The 18,461-nt window shown below is 44.1% G+C and overlaps 1 protein-coding gene across 3 annotated transcripts; it reads right to left on the bottom strand.

The window, feature by feature from the left end:
• Positions 1–3,762: 3,762 nt before the first annotated feature.
• tmem102 (transmembrane protein 102) lies at positions 3,763–13,456 on the bottom strand. 3 transcript variants are annotated; one of them, XM_054753774.1, is made up of 6 exons: positions 13,209–13,456; positions 12,069–12,323; positions 6,878–7,216; positions 6,528–6,721; positions 6,228–6,440; positions 3,763–6,148 (listed from the first exon to the last, which is right to left on the bottom strand). In XM_054753774.1, the coding sequence occupies exons 2-6, from the start codon at positions 12,292–12,294 to the stop codon at positions 5,555–5,557; spliced, it is 1,566 nt and encodes a 521-aa protein (XP_054609749.1). In that variant the 5' UTR covers positions 12,295–12,323; positions 13,209–13,456; the 3' UTR covers positions 3,763–5,554. The 3 variants fall into 3 exon arrangements, with proteins under 3 accessions (XP_054609749.1, XP_054609750.1, XP_054609748.1); XM_054753775.1 differs by having other exon boundaries at positions 3,764–6,148; positions 12,069–12,280; positions 13,209–13,455; XM_054753773.1 differs by having other exon boundaries at positions 3,764–6,148; positions 12,069–13,456.
• Positions 13,457–18,461: the final 5,005 nt, after the last annotated feature.

Below are 18,461 nucleotides of genomic sequence, written 5' to 3'. Positions count from 1 at the left end.
ATCATTTCATTGTATGTCTTGACTGCAATGACAATAAAGTTTTGTACATGCACAAATCACAAAGCTAACCATCTAAAGAAAAAGGAATGGGTGTAGAATCCAGGTTAATACTGCCGTGCTTTTATTTTGAAGCTTACTTTGCACTGAACAGGAAGTCACTGTGTGCACGTTTTAATGCTGTCTAACTAGACAGCAGTGATGTTGTAGCTTAGTGCTAATGAGGAAGTACCTCGTTTATCGCGGTTAACCGGTTCCAGACCCGACAACGATAAGTGAATTTCTGCAAAGTAGGATTTGATATTAATGAATGGAATATTTTCATAGTTAGAGGATAGAAAACCTGTTTAAAGCCTTCTAAATACTTTTTTTTGCTATTATTAGAACGCTGTAGACATGAAATAACACCCCTATAGTCACCTGTACACTCCTATTATTCTCTGTTTACGCCACATTGCTCAACTGTCATGTGCAGGCTTAAGTGTATTCTAAACGTATTTTCTGTCCAATCGCTTTTCATTTCCTTCGTTTTGTTAAGTAAAAATCACTGAATTTGCACATTTCCTGGCCAAGCGAGTCTGCCGCGAGCGTGCCTGCCTATCATCTCGTGGCACACGGAGCTGGATCATGGCGCCTGTCAGTTTGCGTTTGTCAGTTTCGGTTTGTCAGCATATGGGCACTAATACAATGTTGCAGAAACACGTATTAACCACCATGCCTTTCTACAGCCCGTGTAATGCCTTTCATGCAAGTGTGACATAATCATTCTTGCTAATCGGACAATAAAATACATAGTAATGTCATTCGGGAGACACTTGCAGTACTTTTGCATCCTGAAGGGGTCAGGCTTGCATGAGCGAGAAGGTGCTTGTCACTGCCATTCTTCCATAGAGGAAAAGCCAGCGTTTCTTTGTTTTGTTTTGACAGCAGTAGCACTAGCTAGCAGAAAGGCGAATGCATGCAACTTATTTTCATGCTCCACTGAATGATTGAATGAATTTGACTGCCAAAATGGAGGATTATAAACCCAAACTCATCAGGAGGTGACCAGACCTTTGCAACAAAGTATCAGAACAGAAAGGCTGCATGTACAGTATTTCTTATACAAATAAAAGGTAAAAACACACGTTTTCCAGTTAATAAATGGGACTAAAGAAGTATTTCAAAACAATTCCAAGACATTTTTTTTAAACAAAAGTGAATTATTTTCGTATTTTTCTTGTTATCCTCTCAATGAGCAACCAGTATTCACATAAAAAAAACTCCAAAAGAGTCAGTGCCTCGCCAGCCATGTGCCTCACCGCACGTCACTGCTAATAAATAAGATTTGGTGATGAGTTGTTGGACGTAGACGGATTGGCATCATTGGCGTCATGGACTTAAGTGGGCTCCACTGTACTTTATGTTGGCCATTTTTCTCTAAATACACCCTCATACTCATTAATGCCTGCAGAGGAAAAGGTTGCCCTTTTGCCACCGCCCGCCTGCGCCACCCCCCCCCCCCCCCCCCCAGCCACATTTATACATGTGACTTGTGATGGAAGGAGTAAAAGTTTGCTGAAGTAATTTCACTTCAAAGATACGGAGGCTGTGACCAATTTGCTTCGCTCGCTTCCGATTGTCGACGACAGTAATTACACACAGATTTAATTAACGTGAGAACGGGAGGGGAGGGGCTGGCTCGGGTGGGGGGGGTGAGGGTGGGTCGGTAGAGTTGTGGGTGGGGCTTTGAACTGTACTTTCGGAGTAGACGGCAGAAAATAAGGAGAGTGGAAACAACAATCTGAATTCTTTTTGAGAACTCCCAGGTGGATCTGGTGGATCTTGAATCTGTCTTCCCCCTTTTTCGCTGTTCTTCATCCATCTGTTCCTCCTGTCTCATCTTTTTCCTGTTGCCGCCTTAATGTGTCCCTCTCCTCCACTCTGTCTCTTACCCCTGCTTGCCTCCTCATCATGTTGATGACGGTGTTGTTCATCCAGCAGAACACTTGAGAGAGGCGTGTCCAAACAGTTTAGTCATCTCAAGAGCCTGGGTAGCATCCCTGATGATAAGCATCCAGACACCTTTAAAGGTGTAAGGGTCGGAGGTTAAGGGGAACGCCTTCCATGTGCGACCTGCATCTCCTCTCCATGTCCTCTCATCTCACACCCATCCCACTCACTAGCACCAAACTCCCTTTAATACACGTGATGCTGTAATGGAGATTAATGCACACTGGCACAGGAACATGTTCAGCATGCACACACTCAGGATGCAGTGGAGAATGAGGCAGAGTGGGAATACAAAACGACAGAGGGTGGGTGTGTTTGCGTACGTGTTGTGGGGAGGTTGTCCTGGACCAGAAGAAACGAGGACAGGGAGATGGATTGGATTCGCAGACGGGAAGGTGCACAAACCTTACTCGCTACGAAAAGGGAGCCCTCTTAAATGTTTCCACATGTGTACACACACACACACACATGCGCTTAAATGCCCTGAGGTCAAGGTTATGGTTTCTTGACAGCCCCGTTGGGCATTATGGAAAATATGTGAGTGCTGAAACCAGCACAGTGGCAGATGGACACCGACAAGACCCAAAACCTCTTCATTAATGCAGCATGTAACTAGGATGGCGTGTGTGTGTGCGCGTGTTCAGCCCCAGTTTCTCAGTGACAGGCGGCCAAGTGCTATCCAGTTACAGCCTGGCCTTGTTCCGAGTTTAACACACACACACGCACACACACACACACACACACAGAGGGCTGAGGTTACAGTGGCCCATTTAAAAGGCAGATGAAGACACAATTACTGGCAGGGGACGCAAACACACTGTAATGTGTAGTTAGTGGGCAGGGGTATACACTAAATATCCCCCTTTAATTATCTTTCCTGAACTGCATGGGATGCAAAAAACTTTTTTGTAGCATCAGTGTGATATTCTGGCCACAATATTAGGTACACCTGCTAAATCAGTACCTTTCTGGGCAATATTATATTTGTAAAGACTGGATTTTTTGTGCCCTGGATCACATTGTGCAGGTGTGCCTGATAAAGGAGCATTATTGCATTTTGAGTGAGACAGTAGAGGTAGCTGAAGTCAAAGGTCAAGCTGCGTTTGATTTCTTCCTGAACTCATTCCGGGATAAATCATGCTCACTGTGAACGCTAGCCGCTTGCCATTTGGCTGGACTGCGAGTTGATTTTCCATCTAATTTCATTCATCCAGCCTCTCTGCTCTTTGTCCCTGACGTCAGCACTGATTTCGGGAGAGGGGGACGTTTTAGTATGCAGCTCCTTCTGCCCGCAATCAGCTCCAAAGCCGAATGAATTTCACAGAGCTCGTCTCAGTGGGAGGCTTTAAAGACATTTTAAATGACCCGCAGACTGCTAAATGTGCTTGTAAATGCTTTATACTGATTTATTAGCCCCCGTTTCATCTCCGGCTTTGACGACTGGGGACACATTTGATGATTATTTTGGATGTTTCATGAATGTGTAATTTGTAACCAGTGTGGTCCAGCCTTGTTGTTGACCATCCAGACTGAGAGGCTCTGGTCAAATCAAATTATCAGCTCGGTGGCTCTAACCTGGTCACGAGGTTCACTTTTGACAAATGCACCAGAAAAGACAAGATGACTCAGCCGCACATTTGGGAGTTTACTGGAGATATGAACTGATTCAAAAAGTCATGAAAAGTCAAACAGTCCTTGTAGTGAGTATAAAACTTTAGTGTAGCAAAGTTTTATACTTGTCATTATTGTTTTAGTTTAATGGGGTGTCGGGATCTGATAGTGTATGACACCCACCCATTCTGTGTAGTCCTGGAGCCCCCTCTATGGGATTTAACGTACATTGCATCTGTTCCTCCTCTACTACTGTCATGTTATCCTCGTGACGTCCATATTCTCATGCGTTTTCAAATAATTCCCACACACGATGTTCCAAAATGTAGTGATTTATTTCATGCTAGAGCTCAGACTGATCAATATGAAGCCCTCAGAATCAGCGGTGATGATAATAAATACATTAACTCAGTCGTGTTACAGTCAAAATCACTATAATAATTAGCACTTATATCTTTTTTTTTCCAAAGCAAGAAGTTAAATATTAAAATATACTGAAATTAATAGAATTGACCTAAGAGTGTGGTTTTATCAGCACTTAAAAGTTGAGCGATTTAGAAACGAGTCTGAGATATTCCGCAGAAAATGGCAACTAAAATAGCACAGATGTCATGCTATCCCTGCAAAGCACTACGTTCATATGCACAGCTGATTGTTTTGAAGCCAACAGAATGACAAAGTACCTCAATCAAGAAGTATTGTGTACATAAATGCTGCACTATCATTTTCAACATTAAGCTAAATGCACTGCAGTCATCATCCTGCACCAACACACTTTGGTTGCTCTTCAGCTTCAACACACACACACACACACACACACACACACACACACACACACACACACAGACAGCAGTTAAAACAAATCAGCAGTCTGCACATCAAATCTTTACACCCGACCTTTAAGAAACAGCAGCTTGAATAAAAGAAAAACAAAAACCAGCAGAGTGAGTCACTTTGCATGTTGCCTTGTACACTTGGCTGTGTGCTTGTAAGTGTTAAAAAAAACAAAAGAATACAATTGGAAGGTCCACGGCTCTGCACCTCATGGATAGTCAGGCTTAATTAACCACCACACGCGCCTTCAAATGCTTTTTTTGTAGCTTGAAAAACATGGAAGCCTTTTTACATGACATTCTAGACAGCCATAGAAAAAGATTCATTCACTGAACAATCAACAAAGACACTAATTTGAGCGATATGTCTTTTTTTCATTATTTAAAAAAGTGGTTTCACATCAATTTTGGGTCAGCCAACGGTAACGTTCACTGGATACAGACTTGTTCAATCGGCAGGAAAGTGTAAACTGTACTTTTGCAAACTCATTTGCAAGTGTTATTTCTCTTTGGTACATTGTGTTATCCAATGAAGCCACGCTGAAATGCTTGAAAGACCTTTTGAAGGGACTGGCTTCAATTTAACAAGGTAAGCATGATTGGTACCTGAGAAACATGAACGAAAGCGTAAAGCGAATGGGAGTGAATGAGAAGAGGCGAGGCAGGTCTCTTCACCGCATTACATTCAGTTACATCAGCCGCATCTTGTTCTGGCTTTCTAACTCATACATCACAACGTGATCATAAAACATGAAAAAACGATCAAAACAATCAAGCAGCTTTTAGCCACGCAGTCTTTAGAAGTGTTCGTCTTACGTGATCATCCTTCTGCATACACGTTTGCACATTAACAGTCTGGGTGCTCACACCTTTGCTTGACGAAACCAAGCCAGATCAGTCTCGTTAAGGCCAGCTCGTGAGAGTCGCCCATTTCCATGGCAACCGCTCAGTGACGTGTCATTCCGTTCAGTAGTAGGACAGGAGTGTGTTTTGGTCTGAAGGGAGGTTATCATTCAGGCTGGGGGTGTCTTGGGGGGGCGACCAGGAGCAGCTACAGCTTTAAACACCCAACCCATGCAGCGTGTGCCCACACACACACACTCAAATATTTCACTGCAGCTTCAGTAAAACTTGTCATCGATGCGGAAGTGCGGCCGGGTGACGTCGTCCGGGTTCAGGAAGACCGAGATCGATTTCCCGGGATTCTCTGTGACCAGCTGCTGCAGACGCTGAGCCAGCTTGTCCTCGGAAGGCGAGATGATCCCATTGGTGGGGTGATGCCTGGGGGAGCCGTTAGCGCTCGTGGCAAGTTCCTTCTTGAGCTGACCCGCCTGCTGGGCTTGGTCTAAAGCGGCCCGCAAGTGCTCGCTGGGATCGGAACGCACGTGTGCCAGTTTCCGAGCCACGAGAAGAGCCTGGCCGTCCGTCAGGTGCTCCAGCATGTTGCACTGCGGCAGGAAGTAGTTTGGGCAGTTTTTACCCAGGATGCAATGCGCCAGGTCATCCAGGAGACCCAGGAGGAGACGACCAGGGGTATCAGAGTCTTGGCAGGACAGGTAGGCATCAGGAAGTCTGTCACAGGCCCAAAAGAGAAGCGTGCGCAGGTGGTAGAGGCTGAGACCTGCACGAGGACGGGCCAGGAGACGCGACAACACCGCCTTGGCAGCTTGGAAAGCCTGCGCCATGGGGAAGGGGATGCACTTCTTCAACTGAACCTGGTTAAAAGAAAAAACAGCACTCTTAAACCACACACTCCAAAGACTGGATGGGACAAGAAGAAGAAAGAAAAAGTACCTCACTGCGGGAGAAGGCCAGTCTCCACTCCCTGTCAGGCCGGCCCCCCAGCGGTGAGCAGCAGGGCAGCAAGTAGAATCCCGATATAGCTTCCTCCTCTGTGATTTTACCATCCCAGAAGTGGTTGGCGGTCAGCCAGCCTTGAGCCACAGCAGGCCAGCCCCGAAACGACACCACTGGAAGGAGGTCATACAGCACCCGGCTGGAGCCTGCCTGCAGGGGGCAGCGTGGAGACAGAAAAAGGGATGAAATGCTTCATAGTAATGCTAAAATGAAGCACCATGACTTTCTTCCACATACCTGGAGGATGATGGTCGTGAGCGGCCCGTTCCTCTCCAGTCGTTCAGGGGTCGGAATGCCTCTCTGCGGGCTTCGGCGCAGCTCATCTACTGCCTCACTCACCACCCCCCAGAACCAGTCTGCCACCAGGGTGGGGGAGAAGTAGCAGCCATCCAGGGCCTGAGGGGAGCCCAGGGAAGGGATGGAGCCTTGTCCTGGATGGGGAAAAAGGGAAAGAGGGTGACTACGAAATTCCCTCCAGGCTACTTTTTATCTTTTTCTATAATTTGGTGTGATGCTTGGCTCTTGTAATGGTAAACATTAAGTCTTCTTAAAATGAATAACAGATGTGATGACTTCTAGAAGCATACCCATTTCACCCTCTTCCTCCTCGTCTTCCCCATCAGGAAGTCCGCTCTCCTCCTGGCAGCAGATGCTCCAGCGGGACAGGATGTTGGAGTCGCACAGGCGCAGGCTGAGCCACGAGTGGCATGGTGGCGAGTGCCTCATGTCCAGGGTGACGGGTTGGTTGCGGTCGTGGAGCTTCAGGGCCGGCACCAGGAGGGTGAAGTCCAGGTCAAAGTCTGCACCTTTGGCGTAGTCGCCCAGGTCCTCTGGGTTCAGGTCCAAGACACCCTCTCGGGCCCCGCTGGACAGCAGTAAGTACTCGTTAGCCACTGGGAGGCGCTGATCCACCTTTTGGACTAAACCTGAAGAAGTTGGGGGTGGAAAGGATTGACCTATTAGCACCTTATACGAAACAATAGTCAATTGGGTTGTTTGGGCAACAAAATATGAGCTGCTTTTACTTACCAACTGTTTTTATGATAAAAGCAAGAGCGGCTGAAACCTCTTTATGACTACTTAGCACACTTGTAACAGCCTGCACTGTGGGCCCATTTGACCCGCAGGACGGGAGTCAATTATGTAAATGATGTTTAGGCAGCTTAATAGAGCCACGCAGAAGCAGAAGACGTGAACACCAGCTCGTCCGGAGCTAGGCGAGGGAATATGTTCGGACACAGCTCAAATCCAAAAACGTGCATTACCACCAAGCAGTCTGTTGATTGGTGGACAGAGAATGGTCACTGAGGTGGTGCAAGCTAATTATGAGCAATTCAGGGTGAAGGTCTAACGAACGGGAAGGAAACAGACATCAAAAGGCAGGATGAGAGGGGAAACGTTCGCAGAGGGATTCAAACCAAAGGGCAACGCGTTTGGAGTCGTGCAACTGCTTTTATCTGCCGCTGACAAATTGGCTCAAACGGGCAGGGAAAAAGAAGAAACATTTATCTCCAGAAGGAAGAGGGGATGAAAGAAGAAAAAAACTCCATCAATTAGCAATGCAACTCCAATTCTCACACTGGTTGCGGGAAGCTCAAGGTCATTCCGGGAAGCCGAAGCAGCGACCAAATTACAAATTCACGGCTTGTAGTAGTCTGAGAATAGAACCAAGATGGGGGGGACGGCCTGGGCTGGTTTTCACTGCCACAGATTTGAACCTAATCCTGTAAGGAGTGGAACTGGACACTGAAGTTTCTCTTTGTGAACTATTTTCAGGCTTGACCCAATTCCGTGTCAGTGAAATGACAATTTAATAGCGAGGCTTGGCTATTGCACAGCTAGTTACTGTAACAAACCTGTGGTTGTCTTCCTTCTATTGTTGAATCTAATAACTTGTAGAGTTACCGTAGTGTGTTGTCTTGATGCCATTTAGGCAGCCTAAAATCAAAAGGGTATCCAATAATGACGGGGTTAAAACTGTGCTGCTGCCGACGCTGAAATGTGCAAAGAGAGCATCTTCACAGGAGCAAAAACTAATCAATAAGCGGCCCCATGAATCCACCGAGACATCGCCGACACTTAAAAACGAGGTGAGAGGCATGGGAACGAGTTGGCCACGGTCCATCACAGCCGAAGCGAAGTGAAAACATCCTGTTGCTCTGGAGAATAGCTTAGAGGATCCCTCAGGAAAATGGGATTTCTTCAAAAACTGTGGCTCTTTGTTTTATCCTGCAAATGGCTGCAAGACCGTTTACGGCTTTTATGTCAAAATTCGTAATGAAAGGGCATTATTTGTTCAAATGCATATTTTGCTTTTCTCTGGGTATTCCATCCCCCTCCCACATCCCAAAAACATGCACATTAGGTTAATTGAGTGTCTAAATTAGGGATGCTCCTGTCAGGGTTTTATGTTGCCCATTCTGATACCGATCATCCAACGGTGAGATGGGCCGATACCAATCACATGGATTAACTGTACATTTTTCAATTTATTTATGATGAGTGCAATTGGTCAGGGGCGCGGTTAGACAATTCCAAGGGCCCCTGGCAAATAGGTGATTATTTACTTATTTATTTATTTAAGTCAACATTTGGGTGAAATGTCTTTTTTGCCTTGATTTGTGTGAAATTATTATTGTACAATTTGACACAAACCTGAATTTAATTTGATGCATGTTTTGGAGTGATACAAAATAAACTGTTCAATAATTAATTAAGTTCTAAATAACAAAATTAACAGAATAAATAATACAAATAAATAGCTTTTATTAAATAGAAATCTGTCCTGCTTAACTTAGAACACAATACATGTAGTGTCCAGATTGCAGGGCTCTTCAGCCTTCGTCACGATTACAGCTGTCAACTATTTGTGTTTTGTTTAGGACTGGCAACATTTAAATTATACTCTACTTTATTTACCAAGCAGATCTCCACTCAAACAGTGTGACAATCGTCTTTATGCTATTTTGTGCTCATTTGTCATTATACAAAAAGGCCTCAAATCTGAGTTCAACATCATTATAATAAAAAACTACTAAGAGTTGAAGCAAATATCTTTGAGCCTTTGTGAGCTCAAAATCAGCTGGCGAGGTCAGAGACCCCTGTGATAGTATCGCCATCATAAGGCTGGACACACTATATTTATGTTCATTAAACAACCACACACAGATAGTGTTTTGGGGACAAGACATACAGTAATTAGTATAATGACAACAAGAGAGTAAAGTTAATCACGGTCACGAGAAAAAGTTAACACGTACTCCATGAACGTGATATCCACTTGTGGCTTCCCCATGGGACAAAAACGAGCTCCAAACTAACCGCATTGCTTGTTTTGTTTTAAGAACAAAATGTAGCTGTAGTAAAAATGTCACATTCGGAGTCCGAAGACCAGCAGCGAGGCAGATTACTCTAGCTAGCCAGCTAGCTGCTGCCATTGCAAAGTACAGCCAGTGACAGCTACACAAAGTGTAAACAAAGATGCAAGAATAGTGAATAGGTGAATAGGTTTGGTTAGGGAGTGATCAAAGAGGCTGGCATTGATTGGCGTAGCCTGTGGCAAGCTCATCCCTACTTTAAATTGTTCATAGGTGTGAATGCTTCTTTGTCTGTATGTGCCCTGCGATTGGCTGGCGAGCAGTCAAGGGTTTCCCTGCCTCTCGCCTGGAGTCAGCTGGGATAGCTCGTCTGTGACCCTGATGAGGACAAGCTGGATAGACATGGATGGGTGTCTACTGTGCAGTCGATGTGATGTCGTAATGATGTCTCCCGTGGCACATGGCGGAATCAAATGTTGTAGTAAAGATAATTACAGCCCGTAAGTGGGACCGCCTGTTATTCTATTCCCCTCGGGATGCTGCAGTGTTTATTAACAACGTTTTCCGACTACGTACGCACTCACATCGATTATTAATACTATACGTAAAGAAAAAAAGAACTTAGTTACGAGCACATGGCAGAAGAACACATCGGGGAAAGAATACGCATTCGCGCGTCGCTACACTGAGGAAGCACAATGTCACTTGTTGTTCTTTTAAATTAACTTTCTTCCCTTTATTGTGACCCTTTCGGTCTCCCAAGCGTGAGGCAGACTCTTCTGGTGCCGTGCATCAAAGAAAAGGAACGTGAATTCCATCCATCCTTTTTCTATGCCGCTTATCCTCATTAGCGTCACGGGGGTATGCTGGAGCCTATCCCATCTGACTTCACCCTGAACTGGTCGCCAGCCAATCGCAGGGCAGGAAAGTGAAATTACACATCGTAAAATGCTCCGAAATTGAGAAATGCCGACCAACAAGACTGATCCAAGCTGCTCAACACCACGACCATCATCCGGGATAAAGATGGTATCTATGAAAATGTGAAAGGATCTGCTACTATGAATTGGACAGTGTAGAGACTTCCTTCTCCCACTAAGCCTGTCTCTCCCTCCCTTGCAACGCCCCTTCCAGTGTGCAAGACAGCCAGAGAGATGAGTGTAAGGTCTTTTATTTAATACTCGTATTTACAGTCATCTTTATGACCGCTGTATATGTCCTTCATGTGTTCTACGTACTGTGTGAGTGATTTAGGTGTCAATTTAGATGACTAAAACTTGACTTACATCGCAGCTGTAGGAACACCACTCCTTTGTATTCGGCAGAAATGTCATCAAAAACATTGGAGGAAATTGTCATATCAACCGAGAGTAGCAGGAAAACAGCTGGTGAGTGGAGTGTCACTTCTGCTCAATGTGCAACGTTAAGTCATCATACATTTGTTATTGAATTCGCTGAGCGGCCTGCTGTGTCCAACATTAACACCGAGTCGGCTGCTATTTGCATTCATCCAAGCTGCTGCGCCAGTTTTCGAGATGGAACGCAGCAAAGTGCCAAAAAACACGGCGTCTCCGTAAACAAGCGTGACCGTCATTTATGGCAGGCAATATGCTGCTTGGCACCAAATATTCAAATATATTCCAGTCATTTCCTGACACCATGCCATAGATCTGCTTTGGCTGCCAGATGATGACTGGAGTCGCTAGCTAGCATGACACATGTCTCCATGAGGGAAATGGAGCTGCCACTCTTGATATTTTTGCATCAGCGCACGGGGAATACATCATGCAAAACATAGCATTAAGCTTTACTTCTGCAGCAAGAAGTTCAAGCTCACTACTCGTGTTTTTACAGTTGATTATTCCCTGCAAAAATCATATAAGCAGTTGAATTGATCTTTTACGTGTGCGAGACCATTTTTACTAATGAGGTCTTTTGACAATCATTTCAAATGTCACCGCACCACGAATGACTGCACAAAAGCTTGCAGTAAAACAAAAAGGAGAACACATTTCTCTGTAAATTCCAAAGTTTAAAGATCCATTTCGCTGTGGTGCGCCTCCTCACGAGAACCTTCAAGAGGCGGAGAAGTATTAAAGCCGCCTCTGCCATGTTCCTAAATTTATATTTCAACAGAGATCATCTTTTTCTTGCAAAAAGCCCAAACTTCCCTCCCACTCCCACAGCAGGCGGTGAGAAAAGGAGTAGGAAAAGTAGCAGCAAAACCACAAGTGATTACGCCAAGGAAAGCAAGCCTGCAGACTTGGAAGAAGTCACCATGAATGAAGACGAAAGATGACTATTGGAGACGGATCATGAAAAATACATCAACACATGAGGGAAAAACAGAACTGGAAAATTATGTTTTTTTTCCCCTGTTTTTTGAAGACGATTTTAAAAGAAGCCTTTGCAGGAGCTCCAGAACCAAAGAACATAACAATAAAAATGCACTGAGACGCACCTAACATGTTGAAGATAAAATCCTTTGCCGTGTGCACCTCCAAGGCGGTATGATCACCGAACTCGCCCTGCTCCAGTAGCACCAGCTCGGACACCTGAGAGGACAGCTGCTCCAGGGTCGCCCCGGACCGGAAGTCCACCTCACAGAGCTTCTTGCCGGGTGCCGGTGAGCGTGGCGACACAGCACTCATCAGGGAATCCATCTCAACAGCCCTACGGGGTAACATTAGCACATTTGGGCACTAAAAAGGGGCATCTATCAACAACAATACAAGGTTAAAGTGGTTAAAGTTGAGCTGATTTGCTTATTTTTCTAACGTGATGATTGCTGTTTATAGTGTGTACGCCTCCAGGGATCACAAGACCAAAGATGGGCACATTCATGCACAAGTGAGTTTCCTTACAGTTTAGTTCCACAATGAAACCTGTGTCTGGTTCTAACTGCATTTATTTAGCATGTGGTGCCTGTGCATGACTGTAACTAATATGCAAGCGCCCAGCTTATATTTCAAGCTTTTTAAGTGTAAAGTGATCAAACCAAGCAGTCCGCGTGTTGTTTTTATGCACAGTACACAGAAGTAGTTCGTCCCATCAAGCTATAGGTGCGCATACACTATAGTGACACAACACTGAATGTATTACAAGCTTCCGGGTCCGTGTATGCCTTAGGTCCAAAGTAAACACAAAAACATCGAGTGGAAGACACAGACGGCCTCTGCCCCTCTAAAACTGGGTCAATTAGCCAGCTCGCTAATTCTAGCCGCCGCTACGCTAATAGCACAGCTAATTAGCCAGCTTGGCTGACTTGGAAGTGAACGCTGGCTAATTAAGGTGCTTGCTAATAAAGCAGTAATAAGCGTAACATGTTAAGTGCATCAGAACATGCGGACTTTCTATGCTTTGCATCGCTTTCTAAGATCGTTTGCACCGTCTCCTCGCCCGAGGTGCTATGTGTTTCTGGTTTATTAGCCAACTTAGCCACCTAGCACGCTAGCTAACGTGACAGGTGGGGGCACAGTGGCCACACACACACACACACACACACACACACACGGAGAGAGAGGGGAGAGAGAAATGCATTCGAGAGGAAAACAACACCAAATTCTTCGTCGGGAGGCTAAAGCAGTCAAACAAAACACACCCGTCTCACTGCAACTTCCTCTTCGGCTAGTGTTGTTTTGGTGCCCGAGCTTCAGTCCGCCCTGGTCAGCTGTCATCTCCAACAGGTCCCCAGCGCCGCCGACCCCCCCACGGCAACACTGACCGACTCTCCCGGAAAGCACCGTCCGACCTACTCGGGAGGATCCGGGGATTAGCGGCTGATGGCACGCATTCTGCACGGCGCTGCAAAGGCGGCGGGCGACGCCTGCACTAGAGGGCTGGGTGAGAGACCACCCGGCGTGCGCATGTGTAAAGTGCAATGTGCAATTTTAAAACAAAATCCATTGGTGTAGATTAGGGTAAACGCCCACATAGATATGAGGTTTATTCGGCCTCTCTCCTTCCCAGGATCAATTGTTATGTGTGGTCTTGGTCTCATGAAGTCAAAATATGAACAACATGATGAAGAGGACTGTTTCAATGCCGATTCTAATAGAACCGAGACATTTACTGGTCAATTCAAGGGTCACACACCTTTGTGAATTTTGCCGTTCAGTTCCTTGATAGAGAAAGTAAGTAAGCAAGTTGTTCAGAAAGTACTGAAACATTGAACAGTCGGACAGGTGCGTTCAAATGTTTAGACAAGATCACATTAACTCTGTTTGAGGAATTTAGGTTTTGCTGAGCTGCATCATGGGCACAAAGCCCAGGTACAGTATAGGTATGTTGAGCCTAGAGCTGCAACAATTAATCGATGGATTACCCAATTAATCGACAGCTATTTTGGTCATCGATTAATGTTTTTTTTAATTGAAATATGTAAATATCCTCTTATTTCAACCTCTTAAATGTGAATATTTTTTACATTTCCTTAGTCAACCATGAAAGCAGACCTATAATCTCAAACAAGATATTCCCACATATCAGCTTTGACTTTGGAAAACAGTGATGGACATTTTTACCTCATTTCTGACATGTTGCGGACCCAACCACTAACTGTAGGTGTTTGTGTCATATTCATTTGGTCCACCTGTGGTCAAACCTATTACTCCATTCATTGAAACAACAAGCTTCAGATTAATCGACAAAGAAAATGATCATGATTGTGTTTTTGTGTACATTTATTGTCTTACTGAAGCTGTTTGACAAACCTTTCGATTTTTTATGATTGAACATTATTTTAACAGAGTAATCAAGCGGGAGCCTGGTGTTTGGGCACGTATTTGCTCTTGGCAGCTCAAATCTTCTATTTCTGAATTCATAGGCGGAAATTATAATTATTTTTTTTAATCGGATGCATCCATTAATCGAAGAAATACCGATTAATCGGTTATTAAAATAATCGTTAGTTGCAGCCCTAGTTGAGCCACTTTCGCAGCACAGGCCTCTGCTTGTGAGCAAGTTAGCTCCAGCGTATGTTACCGTGGTGACATAGACGGCTAAAAAAGTGAACCAGCTTTGTAGTACGGCATATCTGGACTTAATTCTCAAACTCATCCAGGATAAGGACAAATCGTGCTTTGTAGTACGGGCTCCTGCCCTAGACTTCTAGAAAATGGAAAACATCTGTTTCAGTAAGAAAGCAGATAGTACAGATGAACATAGTTGGTTGTGCATGCTGCTTCGCTAAATGCTGCACAAAGTCTCTTTCAAACTTTACATAAAATTAGGACCAGGACACCGCTTTATCTCACTCACAATTTTCAAGTACTTGATTGAGTAATATTCATGTACGGGTGGCTGTGCTGTTAAATGGGACCAACACATCGTGAGTGTCGCAATGGCCACAGAGAGAACAAACAGCATCCTTTTGCTTAAAATGCGTAAATTACGGTAGTTAACTTGAAATGGACCATACCCACTTGCAAGTACTTGGAAATGTTTTAAAAGATGCCGTCCATCAAGACAAACGAAGGCCGCTCTGCAGTGTTTATTCCAAGTATATGCTTCATTTTTAATTGAAGATGAGCAGTCAATCAGTCCATTGATTAACTGAGTGGAAGACTTGTCTTGGTAATGAAGAGATGTTGTTTGGGAAAAAGACGTGACGCCTAAACATCTTTCCATTTGAACAAGACGTGATGAGCACATCCAGTTGATTAATCAAGAAAATAACAGCCACATAAATTAGTTACAACCGACAGTAGTCTGGCTTCAGTGAATAAACTGCATTGTGAATCCCAATTTTTTTATTCCCAACAAAAATGTGGATATAAAGAATATATTTTAGGGCTGTCTAAAATAGCGCGTTAACAGCGGTAACTAATTGATCTCATTAAATACGTAAAAAAATGTTACGCTATTAGCGCACGCACATCGGGGGTATTCTGCGAAGCGAGTTCAGTGGGTTAGCGAGCTGTGTTGAGTGGAAAGCCGGACTCGCGTGTTCAGCAAAGGTGACTCTTTTAAAGCAGCTGTATCGCCATGGTAACTGAGGCTACGGTAAACTCATAGCCTGGTCGCAACCAGGTTATGTCCAGGCTTTCAACTTAAAATCAGCTACGAAAGTGCCACTGTTTCACTGTTTAGCTAATTCGGAGATGGCGTCACCATTTATTTGGAAACTACAAGGTTCCCGATGGGACATGGAAACTTTTTTTTTAAAGAGCATTCCCTGATGATATTATCCATCTATAAGTGAGATAGATTTTCAGCCGTGGCAATTACGCTAGATATGCTCACGCGAGCACCAAAAATAAAATGTAATATGAAATATTAATAAATAATGTTCGCAGATGTAAATGTCAAAGGAGTCCTTACGTGAGTACTGAGTCTGTTCGTCATCTTATATTACAATATTTCCAGGAGGAATAAACACTCTGAGGCACCAATCAACTGCATTAAAACACTTATTTTATTATAAACACGAAAAAAAAGTTTTCAAATCACCACATAACACGTCACACGCAAAACACTGCCATCTAGTGGTTACAAAGAGATACAGCAGATTCAAATATTTAATGAGTTTATGACGTCAAAAAGAAAGTTGTTGCTACAATGTATTTATTTTTTAAATGGATATGTGTTGATGTGTCAAAGTTGTGCAATGTTGAGCATTGATAAATGAAAAGACTAGTTGGGTATAGTTTTTATAATAATCAGTGTTAACTTGCAAATTCATACGCTACATGCTGGCATGCCAGCAGTCCTCCGTCGCTGTATTGGCGGCAACATTGTTGCTTTTTGCAGTCATCATCTTTTGGGAACTCATTGTAACGCGCCATAATAATTACGTACTACTTTTTTGTAAAATACACTGGCTGGGGTCGTTTACTTTTCAGCTGAAGTAGAATAATAAGGCGTTAAACGCCCCCCTTTCATGTGAACGCGCACTTAGCACAAAGCCGAAAACCGGACTTAACAAATTAAGTTCAAAACCAATTAAGTCTGATCGCGGATGTTAGGTTTTGTCGAGTTTCATCTTGAGAACAAAGCCTGGGTTTGTGGAGCCACTTTGGCCGTATACCCCCCAACATGTCAAGCCACATCTCTCCGTTATGACAGCAGAAAGAGCCACAATAGCGGCCCCACAGTCACATAGAGGGGGGTATACTGCGAAAGTGGCTCAACAAACCCGGGTTTTGTGCTCAATATGCAGCTTAACAACATCAAGTTCCAAACAAAGTTAAATGATACTGCAACGGTGGTTATCAACTTATTTTGTCAAGTCCGGTTCTCAGCTTTGTGCTCAGTGCGTGTTCACAGAAAAGGGGGCATTTGACGTCATATTATTGTACTTCCGTGCAAAAACCAAGCAATCTCAGCTGGTGTATTTTACACAAGATGAGCAAGTAATTATGATGGAGCGTTATGAGGAGTTCAAAAAGATTATCACTGCCAATGTCGCCACCAATAGCTCGAGGGAGGACCTCTGGTAGAATAATGCCGAGTGTGTCATTGCGCACGTGAACATTAATTATTATGCTAACTATATCCTACTGCTCCTTTCATTTATGAACGCTCAACATTGCGCAACATGTTGACATATTAACGCTTATCCATTTAAAAGAATGCTGTGACAAATATACAGTACATGTCTGTGAACATTGGCCAAATTAATATTTCATATTGGATTTTATTCCCGACGCTCGGCTCAAAAAGTGAGCAAATGTCACTTATTCCCTCTTTTATAAAGAATTTCATCAGGGAATGCGAGCAAACCAGTGTGATCTCAAAGTACACTTAGAGATCGACTACAGAGAGCTACAACTCCCGCTGTAGTGCTGCTTGAATTAGTCTTCCTCGCACATCCAACGGGTTCTCAATGAACTCCGAAAGAGTTCCACAGTTAAACAGCGGTGCTTTAGTAACTGATTTTCAGATAAAAGTCTGGACAGGATCTGGTCGTGACCAGGTTATGAGTTTAGCCATATAGCTGCTTTAAAAGAGAGCCACCTCCGTTGAACAGGCAAGCTTGGCTTTAGACTCAACACACCTCGCTAACCCACTAAACCAGGGGTCTCAAACTCAATTTCACTGGGGGCCAGTGGAGGTAGAGTCTGGGTGAGGCTGGGCCGCATCAAGTATTGGGAGTAGGGCTGGGAATCTCGGGGTACCTCACGATACGATACAATTCACAATACATCCATGTGATAACACCACTGTTAGTTCAGTGTTGGTGTTTACTTGCCCCTGGAAGTGTGGAAGTAACACTGAGCTTGCCCGGATGTTGCGGACTCTTTCATGTCCAGTCGCGGGCCGCAAATGGCCCAAACGCTTTGCTGTGTACTCTGAGTCTGCCGCTTTTATAGCTTTATTCTGACCAGAGCATGTGAACAGCAGTGCAATTCCACCACCATACACTGTATGTACAGTATACATATACTTGGGGCCCTCCGCAACCTTTTTTATTTTTGCAAAATGTAAGGAATTTAGAAATCTGTTACCATTATCTGTTAGTTTAAGTTGCTAGCTACATAGCCACGTTTAAAACGATTTGAAATATTGTCTTCTAACAAGTGTGAATGTGAACAAATTCTCCCATTTCCTGAGCTAGATAAAGTCACCGGGGTAACTCTGCACCAACAAGTTTGTTGGAATCAATGTGCACATGCAGGAATATGGAATGAGGGGGCAGCGGTCAAAACGCTTAGGAAAGATTATGCATTTTGTTGTAGTCTTAAGCACGTGAATTAAGACTAAAACAGTAGCATGTACTTTAAATTGAAGAAAAAGAATCAGTTTTTATGAGACGTTTGGGGGCCCCAGGCAATTTCCCTTGTATATGTACTGAATCTCCAACTCACAAACGCATCTCTAGTCAGTTCAACTCAAGGTGCATTCACTGACACTC

Source organism: Dunckerocampus dactyliophorus, chromosome 15 (genome assembly GCF_027744805.1).
Source record: "Dunckerocampus dactyliophorus isolate RoL2022-P2 chromosome 15, RoL_Ddac_1.1, whole genome shotgun sequence".
NCBI classification, from domain to species: domain Eukaryota; kingdom Metazoa; phylum Chordata; class Actinopteri; order Syngnathiformes; family Syngnathidae; genus Dunckerocampus; species Dunckerocampus dactyliophorus.
This window is presented reverse-complemented; position numbering and strand designations above follow the sequence as displayed.

What these genes read in the sequence shown, in the direction of transcription:
- tmem102 (XM_054753774.1), bottom strand. Translation starts at nt 12,294, where the DNA reads ATGTTACCCCGTAGGGCTGTTGAGATGGATTCCCTGATGAGTGCTGTG. An exon ending in TTTTATCTTCAACATGTTAG is followed by an intron (nt 7,217 to 12,068) that starts GTGCGTCTCAGT and finishes CAACTTCTTCAG; the next exon opens with GTTTAGTCCAAAAGGTGGAT. An exon ending in TCACGACCATCATCCTCCAG is followed by an intron (nt 6,441 to 6,527) that starts GTATGTGGAAGA and finishes TGCCCCCTGCAG; the next exon opens with GCAGGCTCCAGCCGGGTGCT.